The sequence below is a fragment of the Manis pentadactyla genome, chromosome 19 (assembly GCF_030020395.1).
Source record: "Manis pentadactyla isolate mManPen7 chromosome 19, mManPen7.hap1, whole genome shotgun sequence".
In the NCBI taxonomy this organism is placed as follows: Eukaryota; Metazoa; Chordata; class Mammalia; order Pholidota; family Manidae; genus Manis; species Manis pentadactyla.
In genome coordinates, this window is record NC_080037.1 from 2,074,640 (window position 1) to 2,101,773 (window position 27,134).

Below are 27,134 nucleotides of genomic sequence, written 5' to 3' on the forward strand. Positions count from 1 at the left end.
ATTGGAGGGCTTATCACTCTTCGGGATCATTTTCTTTTGCCTACTTCAGCTCTGATATGCTCAGGAGAAGTGTAGATTACCCAGCCTTTTCTCCTTAGGTTTTAGAACTGACATTCTCTTGAGGCCTCCTGCCTCCTCTTCAGAAGCAGGACTCTACCTCTATCAAGGGTGACTGTTATTCTCTCACAGCAGTATTATTCCCATCACTGCACCTATTACAATTCGTATTTTCACCCCGTCTCCTCCATCAAACTTCCAGTCCACGGATATGCACTCGATCTCCGCATTCCTGGGACCCCTTCCTTGCACCCAGCCCTGTACTGAATACATGGTACCTCAAGAGTGATACACAACAGATACTTGTAATTCCAAAAACACAAAAAATTAACCCTTCATGGAGAAAACACTAACTTAAACTCCATAGGAGGACTGGGGGACAGAGGGAGAGGAGGAAAAATTATGAGCCCAAAAGCTAAACTGGGGAATCATATTCTGAACGATCTGTTAGATTTTCATTTTATAATCTGTCTGGAGAATCTAGCTATAATGTTGCCCAAGTTCAAAACATAAAGCACAAAGCACAAACGAGAAAGGTATGCCAGAACATTTTTTAATTAAGCTTCAAGAAAAATTGAAATAAATGAAATAGCAAAACAGATCAGTAATTCCTTATTATTTATTCTTTTACAAACAGACAGTTGGAACAAATAAATATAAAATGGTATGTGTCTTACTTAGCAATGGGCAAATACAGGTTTTCTTGGTATTCTCCACAAAAATAAGCTAATGAAGCTTCCAGAAGTTGACTCATCCTATTGCCTACTCTCCATAGAAAGGTCAATTCTTTAATTCCCTACAATTTTTAACAATGGATTATTGAAATAAGTAATTGAAAACTGACTCAGGGACTAAGACACCTGAATCAAGTTAAAAATATATATATGATGTTGCCCAGAAACTTCAACTAATGAATATTTTTACAAGTTTTTCGTTTCTTACCATTTGTGTGAATAAAGAGTCTATTCTGTTCCAATCTGCACGGCAAATAAAATGAGAGCTAGGTACAATATGTACACTTTTATGTCCTAAGAGAAAACATTAAATACAGATATACTTAACATACAGTGAACATACCATGTATTTTCTTAAAGCCAACAAAATCCTGATTTCCTGTGCCTTACAGGGGATGCAGTAGAAGACAAATAACAAATCATTTGGGACCAAATCAAGTCATAAAATTAGCTATACAACAATACAAATTCGATATTCAATGGATGTATCCACTTGGAGGTTGCACGGACAATGGACATAATGTCAGTACAAGTAGAAGAGCACATAAGAAACAGCACCTGGAGGTGACGGGGAGACAGCTCTGCGTCCCACCCGGCACGGGCAAACCCCACTCAAGCGTTGCCATGGACACAACACCCTAGGTTCTCCAAAACCCCAGTCATTCAGTTCTAGTCTGAAACTTTCTTTGAACTTCAAAAGCCAATTTAAATTTAGGGGGGAAACCTTTTTTTAATTTGTGGCTAAAGATCATTAAAGTTTGAGATCAGTTTCCTAGAAGGTAAGTCGTGACTCTCCAGTCACAGAGCCCGAGGTAAAGAGCCAGTTGGCCAATGTGCTCAGTCAGGAATCCTACGGGGTCCCGAGGTGCTGCCACTCAGCTATTTAATCAGTCACCTCATGCCAGAAGGCAGTGCTCCGTGATGGATGCAGGTCATACCCGCTGCTCATGAGACTGATGAGACCCCACAAACTCAGGAGTTTACAAATCCAAATTTCACTCCAGAAAGTACCAATCTGGAATATGGATTTGCAGACAGACAGTACAGACAACAGTTGAGTGGAACCTGCTTGCAATCACCTTTTATTTTTTTTCCTTTAGGGCTACAGAAAATCTGCACATAGACAAGGCCATTAACTCTCACAATAAAAATACACCTCAAGTAGCCGAGGCCTCCGGTCAGATTCCAGGCGAGGAGGCGCCAGACCTCATCCTATTCCACAGGACTGCTTCCCTGCAAGCCTGCAGGGTTGGCATCCATTCTCTCTGGGAAGATCAGCTTCTCACAAACTGCCTCCTTTATTGGTAAATACTGTGATACCTCATTAGGTTCCGTGAAGAGGGAAGGTGGCACGTGCTAGGAAATACACAAATCATATTAGCATTACTGTTCCTGCACTGACACATCTGAGAAATGTGCTGGTTCAGCATCCATGAAGCATGCCCATTTTAAAATGAGGTGCCATGCCTACAGACAAGGGGCATCTCCAGGTGCTCCCGGCAATAGGCATCTCATTACCGAATCATTTCCACATGGGTCATAGGATACGTTATTTATAATGCTTCCATAAACGTCCTAAGAATTTAACATCTTAATCCAATTTCCCTTCCCTGTTGCTTTTGTCCCTTGGAGGCACAAGCCTTCAGTGAGAGCCCAGTATGTGGTCGACAACAGTCTTCATGTAACTTTTCTAACCCATGTGTACTCTACACTGACAGAAATAAGGTCTAAAGGTGAAAAAGAAATACATCAAGTTTGCAGGAAGATAATCACTTTTTAATCAACCCATTACAGCATCCTACAGACTTGGAGAAGCCCTTTACAAGACCCAGGGGAGCAAAAAATAACAGAAAAGTATGCCAAAACAAACAAGCCATGGTGCAGAATTACTACATTTTAGGAAGAAAAAAGGAGACTGGGTAAAAAGAAATTATAGAGCGATGGTAAGTGGAAAGAACATCCAGTTGGTACCAGTTACAGCTCCACCACCAACCAGCTGGGACTTGGGATAAGCCATTTCTGGGTTTCAGCTTGTCCAGAAAAAAATGTGGAAATAACACTGGATGATGGCTAAGGTACCTAACAACTCTAACTGTCCTTGTATTTGAGTAAGTGCAAAAAAGTTATGCTCCAGTAGGATTTACGCTACAGCCCTGCTAAGTGAATGAGTGGTTTTAGGGTTACAGATTAGGGTGGACAGGTGGGGTCCAGGGGGGGTTCCATACTTAAAATGAAACATCAAAACTCAACTTCTAAAAAGTAATATTTAGAGTCACTGAGGGGGGCGGAAGATGGCGGCGTGAGTAGAGCAGCGGAAATCTCCTCCCAAAACAACATATATCTATGAAAATATAACAAAGACAACCCTTCCTAGAATAAAGACCAGAGGACACAGGACAATATCCAGACCACATCCGGACCTGAGAGAACACAGCGCCTCGCGAAGGGGGTAAGATACAAGCCCCGGCCCCGCGGGAGCCGAGCGCCCCTCCCCCCAGCTCCCGGCGGGAGAAGACCAGGCAGAGCGGGAGGGAGACGGAGCCCAGGGCTGCTGAACACCCAGCCCCCGCCATCCGGGACAGAGTGCAGGGCCCTCGATACTGGGAAAACAGGGCAGCAAGAACAGTGAGCAGGCACTGGAGGCTGGGCGACAGAGGACATAAGAAAAGCGCGCGACCATTTTTTTTTTTTTTGCTTTTTTGCTGCTTTGTTTTGGCGAGCGCTTTTTGGAAGTCTTAAAGGGACAGGGACCCCAATATTAGGGAAACAGGGCAGAAAGACCGGTGAGCAGAGGCCTGAGGCTGGCACCGGAGAATAAAGAAAAACGAACGACCACCTTTTTTTTTTTAATTAAAAATTTTTTTTTTTTTTTTTTATTAAAAAAATTTTTTTTTCTTGTTTTTTTTTGTGGTCGTTGTTTTGTTTTGGCGGGTGCTTTTTGGAAGTCTTAAAGGGGCAGGGCGGGCCACTTAATCCAGAGGTAGGGAATCCGGGATCTCTGGGCACCCTAACCCCTGGGCTGCAGGGAGCAGGGAGGCCCCTTACGGAGATAAATAGCCTCCCAGCAGCTCCTGCTCCAACGCGACTCCACCATTTTGGAGCAGCTGCCCGAGCCAGGCCACGCCCACAGCAACAGCGGAGATTAACTCCATAGCAGCCGGGCAGGAAGCAGAAGGCCTGTCTGCGCGCAGCTGCGCAGCACAAGCCACTAGAGGCCGCTGTTCTCCCAGGAGAGGAGGGCCACAAACCAACAAGAAAGGAAGTCCTTCCAGCCGTCACTCGTCCCAGTTCTGCAGACTATTCCTATCACCATGAAAAGGCAAAGCTACAGGCAGACAAAGATCACAGAGACAACACCAGAGAAGGAGACAGACCTAACCAGTCTTCCTGACAAAGAATTCAAAATAAGAATCATAAACATCCTGACAGAGATGCAGAGAAACACGCAAGAAAAATGGGATGAAGTCCGGAAAGAGATCACAGATGCCAGAAAGGAGATCGCAGAAATGAAACAAACTCTGGAAGGGTTTATAAGCAGAATGGATAGAATGCAAGAGGCCATTGATGGAATTGAAATCAGAGAACAGGAACGCATAGAAGCTGACATAGAGAGAGACAAAAGGATCTCCAGGAATGAAACAATATTAAGAGAACTGTGTGACCAATCTAAAAGGAGCAATATCCGTATTATAGGGGTCCCAGAAGAAGAAGAGAGAGGCAAAGAGATGGAAAGTATCTTAGAAGAAATAATTGCTGAAAACTTCCCCACACTGGGGGAGGAAGTAATCGAACAGACCACGGAAATACACAGAACCCCCAACAGAAAGGATCCAAGAAGGGCAACACCAAGACACATAATAATTAAAATGGCAAAGATCAAGGACAAGGAAAGAGTGTTAAAGGCAGCTAGAGAGAAAAAGGTCACCTATAAAGGGAAACCCATCAGGCTAACGTCAGATTTCTCAACAGAAACCCTACAGGCCAGAAGAGAATGGCATGATATATTTAATACAATGAAACAGAAGGGCCTTGAACCAAGGATACTGTATCCAGCACGACTATCATTCAAATATGACAGTGGGATTAAACAATTCCCAGACAAACAAAAGCTGAGGGAATTTGCTTTCCACAAACCACCTCTACAGAACATCTTACAGGGACTGCTCTAGATGGGAGCACTCCTAGAAAGAGCACAGCACAAAACACCCAACATATGAAGAATCGAGGAGGAGGAACAAGAAGGGAGAGAAGAAAAGAATCTCCAGACAGTGTATATAACAGCTCAATAAGCGAGCTAAGTTAGGCAGTAAGATACTAAAGAGGCTAACCTTGAACCTTTGGTAACCACGAATTTAAAGCCTGCAATGGCAATAAGTACATATCTTTCAATAGTCACCCTAAATGTTAATGGGTTGAATGCACCAATCAAAAGACACAGAGTAACAGAATGGATAAAAAAGCAAGACCCATCTATATGCTGCTTACAAGAAACTCACCTCAAACCCAAAGACATGTACAGACTAAAAGTCAAGGGATGGAAAAACATATTTCAAGCAAACAACAGTGAGAAGAAAGCAGGGGTTGCAGTACTAATATCAGACAAAATAGACTTCAAAACAAAGAAAGTAACAAGAGATAAAGAAGGACACTACATAATGATAAAGGGCTCAGTCAAACAAGAGGATATAACCATTCTAAATATATATGCACCCAACACAGGAGCACCAGCATATGTGAAACAAATACTAACAGAACTAAAGGGGGATATAGACTGCAATGCATTCATTCTAGGAGACTTCAACACACCACTCACCCCAAAGGATAGATCCACTGGGCAGAAAATAAGTAAGGACACGGAAGCACTGAACAACACAGTAGAGCAGATGGACCTAATAGACATCTATAGAACTCTACATCCAAAAGCAGCGGGATATACATTCTTCTCAAGTGCACATGGAACATTCTCCAGAATAGACCACATACTAGGCCACAAAAAGAGCCTCAGAAAATTCCAAAAGATTGAAATCCTACCAACCAACTTTTCAGACCACAAAGGCATAAAACTAGAAATAAACTGTACAAAGAAAGCAAAGAGGCTCACGAACACATGGAGGCTTAACAACACGCTCCTAAATAATCAATGGATCAATGACCAAATCAAAATGGAGATCCAGCAATATATGGAAACAAATGACAACAACAACACTAAGCCCCAACTTCTGTGGGACACAGCAAAAGCAGTCTTAAGAGGAAAGTATATAGCAATCCAAGCATATTTAAAAAAGGAAGAGCAATCCCAAATGAATGGTCTAATGTCACAATTATCGAAATTGGAAAAAGAAGAACAGATGAGGCCTAAGGTCAGCAGAAGGAGGGACATAATAAAGATCAGAGAAGAAATAAATAAAATTGAGAAAAATAAAACAATAGCAAAAATCAATGAAACCAAGAGCTGGTTCTTCGAGAAAATAAACAAAATCGATAAGCCTCTAGCCAGACTTATTAAGAAGAAAAGAGAGTCAACACAAATCAACAGTATCAGAAATGAGAAAGGAAAAATCACGACGGACCCCACGGAAATGCAAAGAATTATTGGAGAATACTATGAAAACCTATATGCTAACAAGCTGGGAAACCTAGGAGAAATGGACAACTTCCTAGAAAAATATAACCTTCCAAGATTGACCCAGGAAGAAACAGAAAATCTAAACAGACCAATTACCAGCAACGAAATTGAAGAGGTAATCAAAAAACTACCAAAGAACAAAACCCCCGGGCCAGATGGATTTACCTCGGAATTTTATCAGACATACAGGGAAGACATAATACCCATTCTCCTTAAAGTTTTCCAAAAAATAGAGGAGGAGGGGATACTCCCAAACTCATTCTATGAAGCTAACATCACCCTAATACCAAAACCAGGCAAAGACCCCACCAAAAAAGAAAACTACAGACCAATATCCCTGATGAACGTAGATGCAAAAATACTCAACAAAATATTAGCAAACCGAATTCAAAAATACATCAAAAGGATCATACACCATGACCAAGTGGGATTCATTCCAGGGATGCAAGGATGGTACAACATTCGAAAGTCCATCAACATCATCCACCACATCAACAAAAAGAAAGACAAAAACCACATGATCATCTCCATAGATGCTGAAAAAGCATTTGACAAAGTTCAACATCCATTCATGTTAAAAACTCTCAGCAAAATGGGAATAGAGGGCAAGTACCTCAACATAATAAAGGCCATCTATGATAAACCCACAGCCAACATTATATTGAACAGCGAGAAGCTGAAAGCATTTCCTCTGAGATCGGGAACTAGACAGGGATGCCCACTCTCTCCACTGTTATTTAACATAGTACTGGAGGTCCTAGCCACGGCAATCAGACAAAATAAAGAAATACAAGGAATCCAGATTGGTAAAGAAGAAGTTAAACTGTCACTATTTGCAGATGACATGATACTGTACATAAAAAACCCTAAAGACTCCACCCCAAAACTACTAGAACTGATATCGGAATACAGCAAAGTTGCAGGATACAAAATCAACACACAGAAATCTGTGGCTTTCCTATATACTAACAATGAACCAACAGAAAGAGAAATCAGGAAAACAACTCCATTCACAATTGCATCAAAAAAAATAAAATACCTAGGAATAAACCTAACCAAAGAAGTGAAAGACTTATACTCTGAAAACTACAAGTCACTCTTAAGAGAAATTAAAGGGGACACTAACAGATGGAAACTCATCCCATGCTCGTGGCTAGGAAGAATTAATATCGTTAAAATGGCCATCCTGCCCAAAGCAATATACAGATTTGATGCAATCCCTATGAAACTACCAGCAACATTCTTCAATGAACTGGAACAAATAATTCAAAAATTCATATGGAAACACCAAAGACCCCGAATAGCCAAAGCAATCCTGAGAAAGAAGAATAAAGTAGGGGGGATCTCACTCCCCAATTTCAAGCTCTACTATAAAGCCATAGTAATCAAGACAATTTGGTACTGGCACAAGAACAGAGCCACAGACCAATGGAACAGACTAGAGAATCCAGACATTAACCCAGACATATATGGTCAATTAATATTTGATAAAGGAGCCATGGACATACAATGGCGAAATGACAGTCTCTTCAACAGGTGGTGCTGGCAAAACTGGACAGCTACATGTAGGAGAATGAAACTGGACCATTGTCTAACCCCATATACAAAAGTAAACTCAAAATGGATCAAAGACCTGAATGTAAGCCATGAAACCATTAAACTCTTGGAAGAAAACATAGGCGAAAACCTCTTAGACATAAACATGAGTGACCTCTTCTTGAACATATCTCCCCGGGCAAGGAAAACAACAGCAAAAATGAGTAAGTGGGACTATATTAAGCTGAAAAGCTTCTGTACAGCAAAAGACACCATCAATAGAACAAGAAGGATCCCTACAGTATGGGAGAATATATTTGAAAATGACACATCCGATAAAGGCTTGACGTCCAGAATATATAAGGAGCTCTCACGCCTCAACAAACAAAAAACAAATAACCCAATTAAAAAATGGGCAGAGGAACTGAACAGACAGTTCTCCAAAAAAGAAATACAGATGGCCAACAGACACATGAAAAGATGCTCCACATCGCTATTTATCAGAGAAATGCAAATTAAAACTACAATGAGGTATCACCTCACACCAGTAAGGATGGCTGCCATCCAAAAGACAAACAACAACAAATGTTGGCGAGGCTGTGGAGAAAGGGGAACCCTCCTACACTGCTGGTGGGAATGTAAGTTAGTTCAACCATTGTGGAAAGCAGTATGGAGGTACATCAAAATGCTCAAAACAGACTTACCATTTGACCCAGGAATTCCACTCCTAGGAATTTACCCTAAGAATGCAGCAATCAAGTTTGAGAAAGACAGATGCACCCCTATGTTTATTGCAGCACTATTTACAATAGCCAAGAATTGGAAGCAACCTAAATGTCCATCAATAGATGAATGGATAAAGAAGATGTGGTACATATACACAATGGAATACTACTCAGCTATAAGAAAAGGGCAAATCCAATCATTTGCAGCAACATGGATGGAGCTGGAGGGTATTATGCTCAGTGAAACAAGCCAAGCGGAGAAAGAGAAATACCAAATGATTTCACTTATCTGTGGAATATAAGAACAAAGGAAAAACTGAAGGAACAAAACAGCAGCAGAATCACAGAACTCAAGAATGGACTAACAGGTACCAAAGGGAAAGGGACTGGGGAGGATGGGTGGGTAGGGAGGGATAAGGGGGGGAGAAGTAGGGGGGTATTAAGAATAACATGCATGGGGGGGTAGGAGAAAAGGGAGGGCTGTACAACACAGAGAAGGCAAGTAGTGATTCTACAACATTTAGCTATGCTGATGGACAGTGACTGTAAAGGGGTTTATAGGGGAGACCTGGTATAGGGGAGAGCCTAGTAAACATAATATTCGTCATGTAAGTGTAGATTAGTGATAGCAAAAAAAAAAAAAAAAAAAAAAAAAAAAGGGCAGTTCCTGTGTGGTAACCTCCAACGAGTTCTACACAAGGGTATAAAGGGCATATAAAAGTGTAGGCAAAGGGTCTGTTTGTGTTTATACAGAGGATCAAAGCCTAATTGGGCTACCCCGAAAATGAACTAAGATACGATATGAAAAAGAACTTCCAACATCTGTACCCTCTGGAAGACTCATGCCAGAAGATGATCATCAAAAAACCCCAACAAAGATCCACGCACTGCTACAGCTGTAGATGCACTCATCCCACCAGTTCCTGGACCTGCCATGGGAATGAGGAAGGAGATATCTAAGCTGGCCTGTGCATATAGTAAAACAACAAAATTGGACTGGATCTATACTGTTGGAACTCAACCAAGAATTTGGAGAAGTGCAAATTGTAGCGCTCCAAAGTCTTACAACTACAAACTATTTATTGTTAAAAGAACATATGGCATGTGAACAGTCCCCAGGAATGGGTTGTTTTAATTTGTCTGATTTCTCTCAGACTGTTCAAGTTCATTTGGGCAATATCCACCATATCATAGATAAGTTTTCACAAATGCCTAAGGTGCCTAACTGGTTTTCTTGGTTTCACTGCAGATGGCTGGTAATTACAGATATGCTTTGGTTATGTAACTATACTCCTATTATGTTAATGTGTGTGTGCAATTTAAGTAGTAGCTTAAAACCTATACATGCTGAAGTTACTCTACAAGAAGATATATCAAAGAAATAATCAATCTTCCCAAGTTTTCTTCCGCCTGCTACTTCTATAGCTTTTCTTCTTCCTTCCTAATTACAACCCTTAAATAGAATTCGTGCCTCATATCAAATTTACCGAGTATCATAATTCTTCCAAGTGGTAAAGATACCTCAAGACAAATGCTGGGCATAGAAGCCACAGGGCATAAATATGCAAAGAAGTAAAAAGCTAACTTTTTCAAACAATAAGGCTTCTCTCTCACTTACCAACTTCACATTTCCCTGTATGGCCCCGGAAGATGACTGGTTAGCCAGAGACGGGTAAGATTCCTCAAGGGAGGAACAACCTAAGACAGGCACAGTCGCAGGGGGGCCATCAGGTGAGAAATTGGGGATCAACAGAGGTGAGGCTTAGAACCTCACCCCCCCGTTCTGAGAGAAATCTTCTGCATACGTGGATGTTTTATTGCCCTGGTCTAGCTTGGATTAACACATAGTCTACAGGCACACACCTGATCATCTACATGTGCTCTCTTACAACACTAAACTATGTTTTCTACCTTTATCTTGTATCTACCTACCACTTCAGCATTTTATTAAAAATAATAATAATAAAGAGAGAAATGTGGTATCCACATATAAATCAAGTATAAAAACCAAATGAGTATTCATATTTGAACTGACTGTTTATAGTTCATAATGCATGAGCAAAACCGAAAGTTTCTGTGATGACTGCCCTTGTACTGTTCACTATGTAACTTATTCATTATGTAAGAATTTGTTCTACATGTAAAAACTTGTTTGTTATGCCTCAGAAGATTGGAGACTGACAAAAATTAGGCTTGGGGTGGAATAATGATTGTGCATTGAGCATTGACTCCCCTATACAGAATTTTATTGTCGTTAACAACCATTTGATCAATAAATATGAGAGATGCCCTCACAAAAAAAAAAAAAAAAAAAAAAGGACAGACTTCCAATGGTAAAATAAATTAGTAACCGGGATGTAAGGTATAGCATAAGGAATATAGTCAAGATATTGTAACAGCCTGGTAGGGTGATAGCTGGAACCTAGAATTATGTATATAAATGTTCTACCACTGTGTTGTACACTTGAAACTCATGTAATGTAATACTGTGTGTCAACTACCCTTCAATAAAAAATAATTATTAATAAAAAAAAAAAAAAAAAAAAAAAAGTAATATTTAAATACTGTACCAGTAAATTAGCAATTTTGCTCTCTCGTGATGTATATTCTCGTAACATGTAGGTCTTGCCGGCCTGTTTGAAAATAAGAAAAGGTTGCAATATCACAAATTCTTCCTATTATATAGAGCTGCCCACATTTTAGGGCAGGTTGTGAAAGTAGTACATAGTCCATCGAGAGGATCTTATTCTACAATGAGATAAATAATTTTCCACCAAGAGTTTGGACTTGTTAATTACAACCTCAATAGATAAGAGTAGTATCAGACATACCTACGTAAACAGATTTAATAATCACCATGTAAGAGAAGCAAAAATTTCCTTTTGGAAGAAAATACATATGTTTATAAATGAGATACTCAAGAAATGCCAAACTTCATGTATGGAAATACATTTTTTCCCTTAAACTACATCACCATCTACCTACATAACCATGGCTACTTCTATGCTCCAAAAAAAAGTTTGAACAAATTTTATTCTCTCCCATTTCCACAAAGTTCCTGTCAAATTGCTTATTTAAAATCCCTTTCTTGGTACTTCAACTTTTCCCTTAAGACTTTTTAAAGTTACGTTTTAGAAAGCAATTTATTGCAAATTGTTTATTGGAATAAATATTATTCAATAAAAGAAAAATCACAAGGTTATATTCCATTAAAGTCTCAGTATTTTATTTCAATAAGAATACATTAATGCTTATTGTAAAAAAGTGAAATAATATAAAAGTATAGAGCATAAATCAGCAGCAATCACAGCCTCTATAGATACCACGGTCCTTACCATTTAGAAGTCACTACGTAAAACCTTATATACACAGAGGCCAACTCGTTTTTTTTAAGATTTGCTGTTAATGTTAATGGTTATGTATTTTTTACTATATGGATATAAAATAAACAACTCAATACTATTCAGTGGGCATTATGCTCCTTCCTTCTGTCTTTTTTGCTATTAAAAACAGTAGCATTACCACAGTGTTTTAGGCGAACAGAAATCCAACCCCACCCCCTGGGTACCACCTAGTAACTGTGTACTTGGCCCAGTGACTTGATCTCTGGCTTAGTTGCTGCAGCTGTAAACCAGCGCTAGTGACAGCATGTGTTTCACAGGGATATTTTGAGAGTGAACCACTGCAATGACTACCCCTGGTGCTGGCGGCCTCCTCTCTAATTCGTCATTCTATGTGACCACAAATTTGAAGTTAAAAATTAATTCAAAAGGATGGGCTGCCATTAAGCTCTTAGAAAAATTTTCGTGACCCAATTCCAGAGCCCCCCTCCCCTGCCTTTCTAGCACTTATTTCTTTAAAACCTGTATATTAGTAACATTTCCTTCAAATGGAGCACAGAGATTTTGTACTTCAGAACAATTATCAAAATAATTATGAAATACAAATTTCAGGGCATGTGATTGGTATTTTTAATATCAGGACATTATATAATCAATACATATTATAAACAAAAGTAAGAGTTAATGACAGTTTTCTTAAACAAAGATGAAGTATACACTAGGTTTTTTAAACAGCATCAGACCCCCTGCTAGGGAATGTCTTTTAGAAAACATTTTTCAGCTGCCAGAACTTTTGAAACAGATGGGATGTTTGGTGACCAGGCAGCCAGCAGTGAGTGAGAAACACCCCGTCATGAAGGCTAGAAGGTCCCATGTAACACAAAGCATTATCTGACTGCACATTCTCGGACTGACGACGGAACAAGGACACTATCCATTGTAGATTTGCTAAGTAAGAACAGGTACCTCATGGTAAAGTCTTGTGTCATTCATCCTGATAAGCACCCCATCGATTCTCAAGAAAAACCGCAACAGCAGGAAAAAGCTAGAAGGCATTACTCTCTGGGAAAACAAAAAGTACATTAATATTTAAAGAATGTTAAATATTTCATTATTCTGCTAAAAGAAAAAATATCATACAGACGTTAGAGGGAGGCTGAATCAGCAGCAAACAGAAACCTCTGAACTAGAGGTGTTTCTGTCCCAGCTTCACTGACCACTCCAACCTATTTCTATTAGATTATTTTGCATCCTGGTTTCAGCTTCCTGCAATAGGAAAATGTTTTTTCTAAGTCAGAAGACACTGAGGTTAAAAAGTCTCAAACATACCTAAGTCATGTCAAAATCATAACGTTCACTTTAAAAAATGACAGTGACGATTCTGGGGAGGGAGCCAACATGGCGGCGTGAGTAGGACAGTGGGAATCTCCTCCCAAAAACATATATACTTTTGAAAATACAACAAACACAACTAGCCCTAAAAGAGAGACCAGAAGACGCAGGACAGTGGCCAGACTGCAGCTACACCAGCGAGAACACAGCGCCTGGTGAAAGGGGTGAGATACAAGCCCCGGCCCGGCGGGACCCGAGCACCCCTCCCCCCAGCTCCCGGCGGGAGAAGAGCAGGCAGAGCGGGAGGGAGACAGAGCCCAGGACTGCCGAACACCCAGCCCCAGCCATCCGGGCCAGAGTGCAGACACAGTGCGTGCGCAGGGGGCCCTGGATGCTGGGGGAACAGGGAGTAAGACCTCTGAGCGGGTGCCGAAGCTGGTGCCCCTGTGACAAAGAAAAGCGGGGGCTTTGTGAAAGTCTTAAAGGGACAGGGACTTAACAGCTTGACGGAAACAACCCAGGTCACAGTACAGCAGCTGGAAATTACAGGTAAAACCGGGCGCACTAACCCCCTGGGCAACAGCTCTGAGACCCTTCACGGAGGCAAACAGTCAAGCAGCCCCCCCATCCATTACCCCACCGGGCGCTGCGAAAGCAGAGAAGCAGCCTGAGACAAACTCCGCCCACAGAAAGGGAAATTTCTCCCTTCCGGCCGGGCAAGACACAAAGACCCAGTCTACACGCAATTACCCAACACAAGCCACTAGGGGTCGCAGTTGTCCCAGTAAAGAAAGGACAGTAGCAAGTGAAAATTTTGGCCCTCCCAGCTGACAGTCAATAGCACCTGTCAACATGAAAAGGCAAAAAAATATGATCCAGACAAGACTAACCCAGACAGCTTCGGCATCTGCTACATCTTCCCCTGAGAAGGAACCTGGGGAGATAGATTTAGCCAGTCTTCCTGAAAAAGAATTCAAAACAAAAGTCATAACCATGCTGATGGACTTGCAGAGAAATATGCAAGAACTAAGGAAGGAGAATTCAGAAATAAAACAAGCTCTGGAAGGACTTCAAAACAGAATGGACGAGATGCAAGAGACCATTAATGGACTAGAAAACAGAGAACAGGAACGCAGAGAAGCTGATGCAGAGAGAGATAAAAGGATCTCCAGGAATGAAAGAATTTTAAGAGAGCTGAGTGATCAATCTAAAAGGAATAATATAAGAATCATAGGTATCCCAGAAGAAGCAGAGAGAGAAGAGGGGATAGAAAATGTCTTTGAAGAAATAATTGCTGAAAATTTCCCCAAACTAGGGGAAGAAATGGCCTCTCAGACCACAGAGGTACACAGAACTCCCATGACAAGGGATCCAAGGAGGGCAACACCAAGACACATAATAATTAAAATGGCAAAGATCAAAGACAAGGACAAAGTATTACAGGCAGCCAGAGAGAAAAAAAAGGTTACCTACAAAGGAAAACCCATCAGGCTATCATCAGACTTCTCAACAGAAACCCTACAGGCCAGAAGAGAATGGCATGATATACTTAATGCAATGAAACAGAAGGGCCTCGAACCAAGACTACTGTATCCAGCACGAATATCATTTAAATATGAAGGAGGGATTAAACAATTCCCAGACAAGCAAAAGTTGAGGGAATTTGCCTCCCACAAACCACCTCTACAGGGCATCCTACAGGGACTGCTCTAGATGGGAGCACTCCTAAAAAGAGCACACAACAAAACACCCAACATATGAAGAAGGGAGGAGGAGGAATAAGAAGGGAGAGAAATAAAGAATCATCAGACTGTGTTTATAATAGCTCAACAAGCGAGTTAAGTTACACAGTAAGATAGTAAAGAAGCTAACCCTAAACCTTTGGTAACCACAAACTTAAAGCCTGCAATGGCAATAAATTCATACCTTTCAATAATCACCCTAAATGTAAATGGACTGAATGCACCAATCAAAAGACACAGATTAATAGAATGGATAAAAAAGCAAGATCCATCCATATGCTGCTTACAAGAGACTCACCTCAAACCCAAAGACGTGCACAGACTGAAAGTCAAGGGATGGAAAAAGATATTTCAAGCAAACAACAGAGAGAAGAAAGCAGGTGTTCCAATTCTGGTATCAGACAAAACAGACTTCAAAATAAAGAAAGTAACAAAAGACAAAGAAGGACATTACATAATGATAAAGGGCTCAGTCCATCAAGAGGATACAACCATTATAAATATATATGCACCCAATACAGGAGCACCAACATACCTGAAATAAATATTACTAGAACTAAAGGAGGAAATAGAATGCAATGCATTCATTCTAGGAGACTTCAACACACCACTCACTCCAAAGGACAGATCCACCAGACAGAAAATAAGTAAGGACACAGAGGCACTGAACAACACACTAGAACAGATGGACCTAATAGACATCTACAGAACTCTACATCCAAAAGCAACAGGATACACATTCTTCTCAAGTGCACATGGAACATTCTCCAGAATAGACCACATACTAGGACACAAAAAGAGCCTCAGTAAATTCCAAAAGATTGAAACCCTACCAACCAACTTTTCAGACCACAAAGGCATTAAACTAGAAATAAACTGTTCAAAGAAAGCAAAAAGGCTCACAAACACATGGAGGCTAAACAACACGCTCCTAAATAATCAATGGATCAATGACCAAATCAAAATGGAGATCCAGCAATATATGGAAACAAATGACAACAACAACACTAAGCCCCAACTTCTGTGGGACACAGCAAAAGCAGTCTTAAGAGGAAAGTATATAGCAATCCAAGCATATTTAAAAAAGGAAGAGCAATCCCAAATGAACGGTCTAATGTCACAACTATCGAAATCGTTAAAAGAAGAACAAATGAGGCCTAAGGTCAGCAGAAGGAGGGACATAATAAAGATCAGAGAAGAAATAAATAAAATTGAGAAGAATAAAACAATAGCAAAAATCAATGAAACCAAGAGCTGGTTCTTCGAGAAAATAAACAAAATAGATAAGCCTCTAGCCAGACTTATTAAGAGGAAAAGAGAGTCAACACAAATCAACAGTATCAGAAATGAGAAAGGAAAAATCACGACGACCCCGCAGAAATACAAAGAATTATTAGACACTACTATGAAAACCTATATGCTAACAAGCTGGGAAACCTCGGAGAAATGGACAACTTCCTAGAAAAATACAACCTTCCAAGACTGACCCAAAAAGAAACAGAAAATCTAAACAAACCAATTACCAGCAACGAAATTGAAGTGGTAATCAAAAAACTACCAAAGAACAAAACCCCCGGGCCAGATGGATTTACCTCGGAATTTTATCAGACATACAGGGAAGACATAATACCCATTCTCCTTAAAGTTTTCCAAGAAATAGAAGAGGAAGGGATACTCCCAAACTCATTCTATGAAGCTAACATCACCCTAATACCAAAACCAGGCAAAGACACCACCAAAAAAGAAAACTACAGACCAATATCCCTGATGAATGTAGACGCAAAAATACTCAACAAAATTTTAGCAAACCGAATTCAAAAATACATCAAAACCATCGTACACCATGACCAAGTGGGATTCATCCCAGGGATGCAAGGATGGCACAACATTCCAAAGTCCATCAATATCATCCACCACATCAACAAAAAGAAAGACAAAAACCACATGATCATCTCCATAGATGCTGAAAAAGCATTTGACAAAGTTCAACATCCATTCATGATAAAAACTCTCAGCAAAATGGGAATATAGGGCAAGTACCTCAACATAATAAAGGCCATCTATGAAAAACCCACAGCCAACATTATATTGAATAGTGAGAAGCTGAAAGCATTTCCGCTGAGATCGGGAACTAGACAGGGATGCCCACTCTCCCCACTGTTATTTAACATAGTACTGGAGGTCCTAGCCACAGCAATCAGACAAAACAAAAAAATACAAGGAATCCAGATTGGCAAAGAAGAAGTCAAACTGTCACTATTTGCAGATGACATGATACTGTACATAAAAAACCCTAAAGACTCCACCCCAGAACTACTAGAACTGATATCGGAATACAGCAAAGTTGCAGGATACAAAATCAACACACAGAAATCTGTGGCTTTCCTATATACCAACAATGAACCAACAGAAAGAGAAATCAGGAAAACAACTCCATTCACAATTGCATCAAAAAAAATAAAATACCTAGGAATAAACCTAACCAAAGAAGTGAAAGACTTATATTCTGAAAACTACAAGTCAAGTCACTCTTAAAAGAAATTAAAGGGGACACTAACAGATGGAAACGCATCCCATGCTCATGGCTAGGAAGAATTAATATCGTCAAAATGGCCATCCTGCCCAAAGCAATATACAGATTTGATGCAATCCCTATGAAACTACCAGCAACATTCTTCAATGAACTGGAACAAATAATTCAAAAATTCATATGGAACCACCAAAGACCCCGAATAGCCAAAGCAATCCTGAGAAAGAAGAATAAAGTAGGGGGGATCTCACTCCCCAACTTCAAGCTCTATTATAAAGCCATAGTAATCAAGACAATTTGGTACTGGCACAAGAGCAGAGCCACAAACCAATGGAACAGACTAGACAATCCAGACATTAACCCAGACATATATGGTCAATTAATATTTGATAAAGGAGCCATGGACATACAATGGGAAATGACAGTCTCTTCAACAGGTGGTGCTGGCAAAACTGGACAGCTACATGTAGGAGAATGAAACTGGACCATTGTCTAACCCCATATACAAAAGTCAACTCAAAATGGATCAAAGACCTGAATGTAAGTCACGAAACCATTAAACTCTTGGAAGAAAACATAGGCACAAACCTCTTAGACATAAACATGAGTGACCTCTTCTTGAACATATCTCCCCGGGCAAGGAAAACAACAGCAAAAATGAACAAGTGGGACTATATTAAGCTGAAAAGCTTCTGTACAGCAAAAGACACCATCAATAGAACAAAAAGGAACCCTACAGTATGGGAGAATATCTTTGAAAATGACACATCCGATAAAGGCTTGACATCCAGAATATATAAAGAGCTCACACGCCTCAACAAACAAAAAACAAATAACCCAATTAAAAAATGGGCAAAGGAACTGAACAGACGGTTCTCCAAAAAAGAAATACAGATGGCCAACAGACACATGAAAAGATGCTCCACATCGCTAATTATCAGAGAAATGCAAATTAAAACTACAATGAGGTATCACCTCACACCAGTAAGGATGGCTGCCATCCAAAAGACAAACAACAACAAATGTTGGCGAGGCTGTGGAGAAAGGGGAACCCTCCTACACTGCTGGTGGGAATGTAAACTTGTTCAACCATTGTGGAAAGCAGTATGGAGGTACATCAAAATGCTCAAAACAGACATACCATTTGACCCAGGAATTGCACTCCTAGGAATTTACCCTAAGAACGCAGCAATCAAGTATGAGAAAGACCAATGTACCCCTATGTTTATCGCAGCACTATTTACAATAGCCAAGAATTGGAAGCAACCTAAAGGTCCATCGATAGATGAATGGATAAAGAAGATGTGGTACATATACACAATGGAATACTACTCAGCCATAAGAAAAGGGCAAATCCAACCATTTGCAGCAACATGGATGGAGCTGGAGGGTATTATGCTCAGTGAAACAAGCCGAGCAGAGAAAGAGAAATACCAAATGATTTCACTCATCTGTGGAATATAAGAACAAAGGAAAAACTGAAGGAACAAAACAGCAACAGAATCACAGAACTCAAGAATGGACTAACAGGTACCAAAGGGAAAGGGACTGGGGAGGATGGGTGGGTAGGGAGGGATGAGGGGGGGCAGAAAAAGAGGGGTATTAAGATTAGCATCCATAGCGGGGTGGGAGAAAGGGGAGGGCTGTACAACACAGAGAAGACAAGTAGTGATTCTACAACAGTTTGCTACACTGATGGACAGTGACTGTAAAGGAGTATATAGGGGGGACCTGGTATAGGGGAGAGCCTAGTAAACAAAGTATTCATCATGTAAGTGTAGATTAATGATTAAAAAAAAAAAAAAGCAGTTCCTATGTGGTGACCTCTAATGAGTTCTACACAATGATATAAAGGGCATATAAAAGTGTAGGCAAAGGGTCTGTTTGTGTTTATACAGAGGATCAAAGCCTAATTTGGCTACCCCGAAAATGAATTAAGATACGATATGAAAAAGAACTTCCAATATCAGCACTCTCGGGAAGACTCATGACAGAAGATGGTCAACAACAACAACAAAAAAACCCCAACAAAGATCCACGCACTGCTACAGCTGTAGATGCACTCATCCCACCAGTTCCTGGACTTGCCATGGGAATGAGGAAGGAGATATCTAAGCTGGCCTGTGCATACAGTAAAACAAAAATTGGACTGGATCTATACTGTTGGAACTCAACCAAGAATTAGGAGAAGTGCAAATTGTAGCACTCCAAAATCTTACAACTACAGACTATTTATTGTTAAAAGAACATACGGGATATGAACAGTCCCCAGGAATGGGTTGTTCTAGTTTATCTGAATTCTCTCAGACTGTTTAAGTTCAGTCGGACAATATCCACCATATCATAGATAAGTTTTCACAAATGCCTAAGGTGCCTAACTGGTTTTCTTGGTTTCACTGGAGATGGCTGGTAATTACAGGTATGCTTTGGTTAGGTAACTATATTCCTATTATGTTAATGTGTGTGCGCAATTTAATTAGTAGTTTAAAACCTATCCATGCTGAAGTTACTCTACAAGAAGATATGTCAAAGAAATAATCAATCTTCCCAGGTTTTCTTCTGCCTGCTACTTCTGTAGCTTTTCTTCTTCCTTCCTAATCACAACCTTTAAATAGAACTCGTGCCACATGTCGAATTTACCGAGTATCATAATTCTTCCAAGTGGTAAAGATACCTCAAGACAAATGCTGGGCATAGAAGCCACAGGGCATAAATATGCAAAGAAGTAAAAAGCTAACCTTTTCAAACAATAAGGCTTCTCTCTCACTTACCAACTTAACATTTCCCTGTATGGCCCCAGAAGATGACTGGTTAGCCAGAGACGGGTAAGATTCCTCAAGGGAGGAACAACCTAAGACAGGCACAGTCGCAGGGGGGCCATCAGGTGAGAAATTGGGGATCAACAGAGGTGAGGCTTAGAACCTCCCCCCTCATGTTCTGAGAGAAATCTTCTGCATACGTGGATGTTTATTGCCCTCGTCTAGCTCGGATTAACACATAGTCTACAGGCACACACCTGATCATCTACATTTGCTCTCTTACAACACTAAACTCTGTTTTCTACCTTTATCTCGTATCTACCTACCACTTCAGCATTTTATTAAAAATAATAATAATAGAGAAAGGTGGTATCCACATATAAATCAAGTTTAAAAATCAAATGAATAGTCATATTTGAACTGACTGTTTATAGTTCATAATGCATGAACAAAACCGAAAGCTTCTGTGATGACTGCCCTTGCACTGTTCACCATGTAACTTATTCACTATGTAAGAATTTGTACTCCATGTAAGAATTTGTTCGTTATGCATCAGAAGATTGGAGACTGACGAAAATTAGGCTTGGGGTGGATTAATGATTGTGCATTGAGTATTGACCCCCCTATACAGAAATTTATTGTGGTTAACAACTATTTGATCAATAAATATGAGAGATGCCCTCACAAAATATATATATATATATATATATATATATATATATATATATATATATATATTTAAACACACTTCCAATTGTAAAATAAATAAGTAACCGGGATGTAATGTATAGCATAAGGAATATAGTCAAAATATTGTAACAACTTGGTATGGTGATACCTGGTACCTAGAATTATCATGTATATAAATGTTGAATCACTGTGTTGTACACCTGAAACTAATGTAATGCAATACTGTTGTCAACTACCCTTCAATAAAAAATAAATAAATAAATAAAAATAAAAATAAAAAATGACAGTGACATAGTCAATGTCAGAACCAGCAATGCTAAAGTGCAAGAACCACTTAGTTCTTTGTTGCTACTTAACTTTTATTCGCTTCACATAAAATAAAGATGAGAGACCTAAATGGTTCATTCAGGGCAACCACGGGTTCACACTGCCCACGATGGCTTAGCAAACCATTGTGCCATGTCCTCAGCATCCTTCATCTGTGTCACATCCACTCACTACTGTTTCCCAAGTGTAACCACTGAGGAAAGCCAGCTCGCCGGAAGAGTAAGGAGGTGGGTACTGGTGGCAGCGATGGAGGGTTTGGATGGGGTGTGAGGTCTTCAGGTCTTTAAAAAGAATATGCTCAACCATTTACTGAACTAGTACCTACTGTCTACTAAGTGTCGAGTTCTGACGACAGTAGGTCATGGATTTACATATATGAAAAGATATGATCCCAATGGTCAAGAAGTTTATCAAAGAGGGAAATAGATAAAATGATGTGGTCGCTGTAGTAATACAGGTATACGTAAGGTTCAATAAGCATTCAGAGAAAGAAGGACCTAAGCCTGCTGAAGAAAATCAGAGAAGGCAAGGGAAAGCTGCCCATGGAAAGGCAACCTGGGGCTGGGAAGAATCCCAGAAAGAGGAAAGAGCGTGTACGAAAGTCCTGAGCACGTAGGAGGGAGGTGTGTTCAGGACACTATGCCCCTCACCCAACTCTGAGAACACTGTGTGAGTGAGACGACGCTGTGTACCTCATACCCAGTCAAGTTGGTGTCTATGTACCTCATGCCACCAGGCAAACTCCGAGCAAAAGATACAAAATAGTCCTTAAGAATATATATATATATCTATCTATATTAGAAGTTCCTTGGAGAGCTTTGTTAAATTAAAAATAATCTGTGATGATTCACATTTTATTTGAAGGCAATTGAGAAAACGCATTTTTAAGTCAGGAAAAGCTCTATGTTAAAGGCCAATTAACCCCCAAATAACCTTTAAGTGAAAGGACCCAGCAAGGGCTTTGGGAATGGCTACCATACTTCATTCTCCAGCAGCGGCACTAACATCACAGCCCGAACCAGTTATCAACTCTCACAACCGACCAGCTCAGAAAACACATCAATCTCCCTGTGCCCCACTGCCAGGCCCCTCCCTGGTCTGGCCTAACAAAATTCCATGCCTGATGCTCACCAGGGACCGCCTCCTCTAAGAAGCCTTTCCTGACCTCTCCCTCCATTCCATTTGTCTACCCATCCTCCGTCTCATCACACACACAGCAAGTGCACTATGGATGGACAAATCAGAATAATTCTTTGTCTTAGAGGGTTTCTAATCTGCCTAGGTAATTGTGTGGAGACTCCAGGTTTGGGGGTCCCTGTAACAGAAGCAGACTTATCTCCATCCTATTTCCCTTTCCGCCTATCACCAAGCAGGAAGCATCTCTCTCTCCTGTCTAGACTAATCCTTCTATCGAACTAGATCTAAGAAAAGATTACAAACAAGGGCAGAGAATCAAACTGAGACACTCTGTGACTGACCTTGGACAAGCTACTTAATATCTCTGACCCCCATTTCCTCACCTGTAAAATAAGGATATGGAAGAATTCACTGCCTGGAATTTTCCTGAGGGCTAAATGAGAGAACACAGGCAAGAGTCCAGAAGGGCGTCTATAGGTGACACAAATGCTCAGTGACCTCTGCTCCCAGCTCCCGGCACAGGGCTCCTGACACCCTTGTCAGCTTCTAAGTGGTAAGAGCACCAGGAGTTTCTTTTGTTCTAATGAGGCGCCCCTGTGGGGGTCCCTGGTTGGAGGCCAGCCCCCAGAAAGACCAGCCACGATTAGCAACTTGGGATTTTCAGCCCTACCTCCCCTCCTCCAGAAGGGAAGAGGCGTTGGAAATGGAATTAATAACTGACCATGCCTACTGGAAGAAGCCTCCAGAAAAGCCCAGCAGTAGGGGATTCATGCTGGTAAGTGTGAAGCAAGCATCTTGCAGAGTCTGTGAGCGGTTCTAGCAAATGACCAAATCCAGAGGAAGGAGGTCACGGGAGGTCCTAAGGGACAGGCATTTAATAAGAAGTTCCAGCGGAAGGTTTTCTGGAAAGTGTTAGAAACCAATGACACCGTAACAGGAAACCAATATGAGTAAGTGCTAGTTATTCATATACTCATTAAGCACGTTGCACCACCAGCACTAATGGATGCAATCTGTCCTCCACTGATAGAAGAGAACATGAAAAGAAAAGGAACTTTATACTTGTCATTCCTGTTTTCTACTTCTATACTCAAGGCTGAAGTGCAATTTAATGGTGCACTGAAATTAGGACACCTGGGGCACTTTTTATAGTGGCATCCACTGGGCTGTCTGGAGAGTCCCTCAGTATCATTTTGAACTCAAACTGTGAAAATCAATCTATAATTTTCCACTCAAGTTAAATAATAAGCAAAGAAACTATAAAGTAGGCAGGCCTATTTTAAAACTGCCTTGCTAAACTGAAGTCTTAGCAATACACTAAGGTCCTGTGAATCTTATAATGGATATTAGTAAGATGTACTCTGAACCCAAGTGAAAATTTACCTCCTATCATGTTACAACAGTGTGATTTGAAGTAAGTCTCATATTTCTGAATAATCCATTCTGGAAGAATGGAAGAAGGAAGTTAATTTTCAATAAAAACGATAATACTTACAATTTTTACGCTCAAGCTTGAAACTCCATGATCATGAAGTTCATCCTCAAACAGGAGAACTTCTTCAAAAAACTTAATCGGTTCTCTGGCTTTCAGTTTCTCTGTATCTATATGATCTGTTGTAGGCACAACCTGAAAGAAAAGGGTTTAAGAAGGACCACATAAAAATTTGAGAAACCCGGGAGGAAGGAGAGCAGCCCGCCGACGCGCTGTGCAGAGCCGGGGCGCACCGTTCCCCGGGCGCCACCCGCACACGTCCGGGACGAGACCCGTGCCTCGGGCCTGAAAGACTCAAGACGCTGCAGACGGTGGACGCTACAGCTTCGCAGAAACTGGAGCCAGAAGCCCCCCCCCCACGTGAGGCAACTGAACTCAGGGCTCTACTGCCCACGAGAAGGCTGATCGCTGGACAGAGTACGACGACGGCAGAGGACAGCAGTGACTGTCGCAGAAGCTCAAAGCAGTTTTGTGCTGTGAGTTTGTACAGGACTCCCAGGAGGTGAAAGCTCAGCCCTCTGTGGTTTCATGTCAAACTCCGTGCAGCAGGCGTGAGCCCCCACCTGGAGGTGAAATCGGGGAGCAGGGAAGGGCAGTGAGGGGTGGGGATACAGCAGCACATCACAGCGCCTTGCGTCTCCTCAAAGTGTGCGATCAATAAAGACCAAAGCTGGTGCCTCTAGGACTGCCTAAGTGCTGGCATAAAGCTTTGGTTAGTATTAAAGAATCGCAACTTCTAAAGTCCTTACTTTTTAAACAGCTTTAGTTCAAAAGAGCACATTTGAAAGACCTTCCTCACAGGTACACCTGACTTCAAAAATCAATTAAATCCAAGAGGATTCAAGATGGCGGCGTGAGAGGTGAGACAGAGAACTCCTCCCAAAACCAGAGATAGGATGAAAATGTAGTTAATTGATACAACTAACCCTAAAACAGCAACAGGAAAGAAGGCTGCACCAGACTGCACACAGGCCTCACGAACAGAGCGGACCTCACGGACAGGGCAACGTACCAAAGCCTCGATCCGGCGGGACCCAGGCCCGTCCCCCGCCCCAGCTCACCGGCGGGAGGAGGAGGGGGTGGAAGCCCGGGACTGCTGAACACCCAGCTCCGGAGCTCTGCTTTGGGGGCAGAGACCTACACTGTGTGGTGCTCTGGAGGTTGGGGAGCTGGGACAGGTGGAGTGCCTGAGAGACGGATTCCGGCCGCTTGAGGAGGACGGGGATCCACACCCGGCCGGTCTGGGAAAGGCGGGCGGTCTGAGAGGCTTCCCACGAGAGGGCTGCTGAAGGAGTGGGGTTTGCGCGGAGCTTGCTGCACGGGAGAAGGGAGAGCAGGACGAGGTTGTCTGGGCGCGCTCTGCCCAGCAGGTTGGGAACTTTGGGGAGCTTCGGGCGCCCCACCCCCCTGGCTGGCTGCTCAGCTCCGAGGCCCCCACTGTGACACGCAGCCTGCCGAGCCTCCCTCGTGGCCTGACAGCACCGGCTGGCAAAGCGGCAGTCACTGTGCTGGCGTCAGGCCAGCCAGAGGGAGGCCCGGCCCACAACATCCAGAGATGCCAATCACAGAGGCTCACACCTGTGTGCCCGGCCCACTGGCTCTGACACTGGAGACAGGCACCGCAGGCGGAAATCAGGAAACAGGTCTCTCCTCCCCCCGGGCACCCGTGCCGCTCCCCTACGGCCCCCAGCCTCACTCCGGGGGCTGAGCAGCTCCAGAGACTGGAGCTTCTGGACACTAGAGGGCACCACACAGAAATAGGAAGCGTCAAAAGAACATGGTTCAGACCCCAGAAAAAGGGCCAAATGAAACTGAACTCACCAATCTTCCTGAGAGTTCAAAATAAAATCATAAACATGCTTATGGAGATGCAGAAGAATATTCAAGAACTCAGAAACAAATTTAAGTCAGAGATTCAATCATTAAGAAATTCCATATCTGAAATGAAACATACAATGGAGGGATTTAAAAGCAGATTAGATGTAGCAGAAGAGACAGTAAATGGAATAGAAACTAGAGAAGAGGAGTACAAAGAAGCTGAGGCACAGAGAGGAAAAAAGAATCTCTAAGAATGAAAGAATATTGAGGGAACTGTGTGACCAATCCAAACAGAACAATATTTGTATTATAGGGGTCCCAGAAGAAGAAGAGAGAGAGAAAGGGATAGAAAGTGTCATTGAGGAGGTAATTGCTGAAAACTTCCCCAATCTGGGGAAGGAGATGGTTTCTTAGGCCATGGAGGTGCACAGATCTCCCACCACAAGGGACCCAAGGAAAACATCAAAATATATAATAATTAAAATGGCAAAGATCAAGGATAAAGACAGACTTTTAAAAGCAGCTAGAGAGAGAAAAAAGATCATCTACAAAGGAAAACCCATCAGGCTATCATCAGACTTCTCAGCAGAAACCTTACAGGCCAGAAGGGAGTGGCATGATGTATTTAATGCAATGAAGCAGAAGGGCCTGGAACCAAGAATACTCTACCTGGAAAGGTTATCATTTAAATTTGAAGAAGGGATTAAACAATTTTCAGATAAGCAAAAGTTGAGAGAATTTAGCTCCCGCAAACCTCTACAGTGCATTTTGGAGGGACTCCTATAGATGGAAGTATTCCTAAGGCTAAATAGATGTCACCCAAGGGATAGACAAAGAGCACAGAATATGATTCATAACATACAAAGAATGGAGGAGGAAGAAAAAGGAGGAAAAAAATAAAGAACCTTTAGGTTATGTTTGTAATAGCACATGAAGCAAGTTAAATCAGGCTGTTATATAGTACGGGAATTACCCTTGAACCTTTGGTAACCACAAATCTAAAGTCTGCAATGACAATAAGTACATACCTATCAATAATCACCCTACATGTAAATGGTCTGAATGCACCTATCAAAAGACATAGAATCACTGAATGGATAAAAAAACAAGACCCATCTGTATGCTGCCTACAAGAGACTCACTTCAAACCCAAAGACATACACAGTCTGAAAGTAAAGGGATGGAAAAAGATATTTCATACAACTAACAGGGAGAAAAAAGCAGGAGTTGCAGTACTTGTATCAGACAAAATAGACTTCAAAACAAAGTAACAAGAGACAAAAAAGGA

General features: G+C 41.4%; 1 protein-coding gene across 1 annotated transcript in view; it reads right to left on the minus strand.

Moving 5' to 3' along the window:
- Positions 1-589: 589 nt before the first annotated feature.
- The window catches only part of TIPRL (TOR signaling pathway regulator), a 33,716-nt gene continuing 7,171 nt past the window's right edge, over positions 590-27,134 (minus strand). The window contains exons 4-7 of the mRNA XM_036899821.2: positions 24,032-24,163; positions 12,986-13,081; positions 11,249-11,311; positions 590-2,147 (exon numbers count right to left, since the gene is read on the minus strand). Coding sequence (XP_036755716.2) covers positions 2,004-2,147; positions 11,249-11,311; positions 12,986-13,081; positions 24,032-24,163 — 435 coding nt within the window. The 3' untranslated portion in view covers positions 590-2,003. The remainder of the gene's footprint in view (positions 2,148-11,248; positions 11,312-12,985; positions 13,082-24,031; positions 24,164-27,134) is intronic.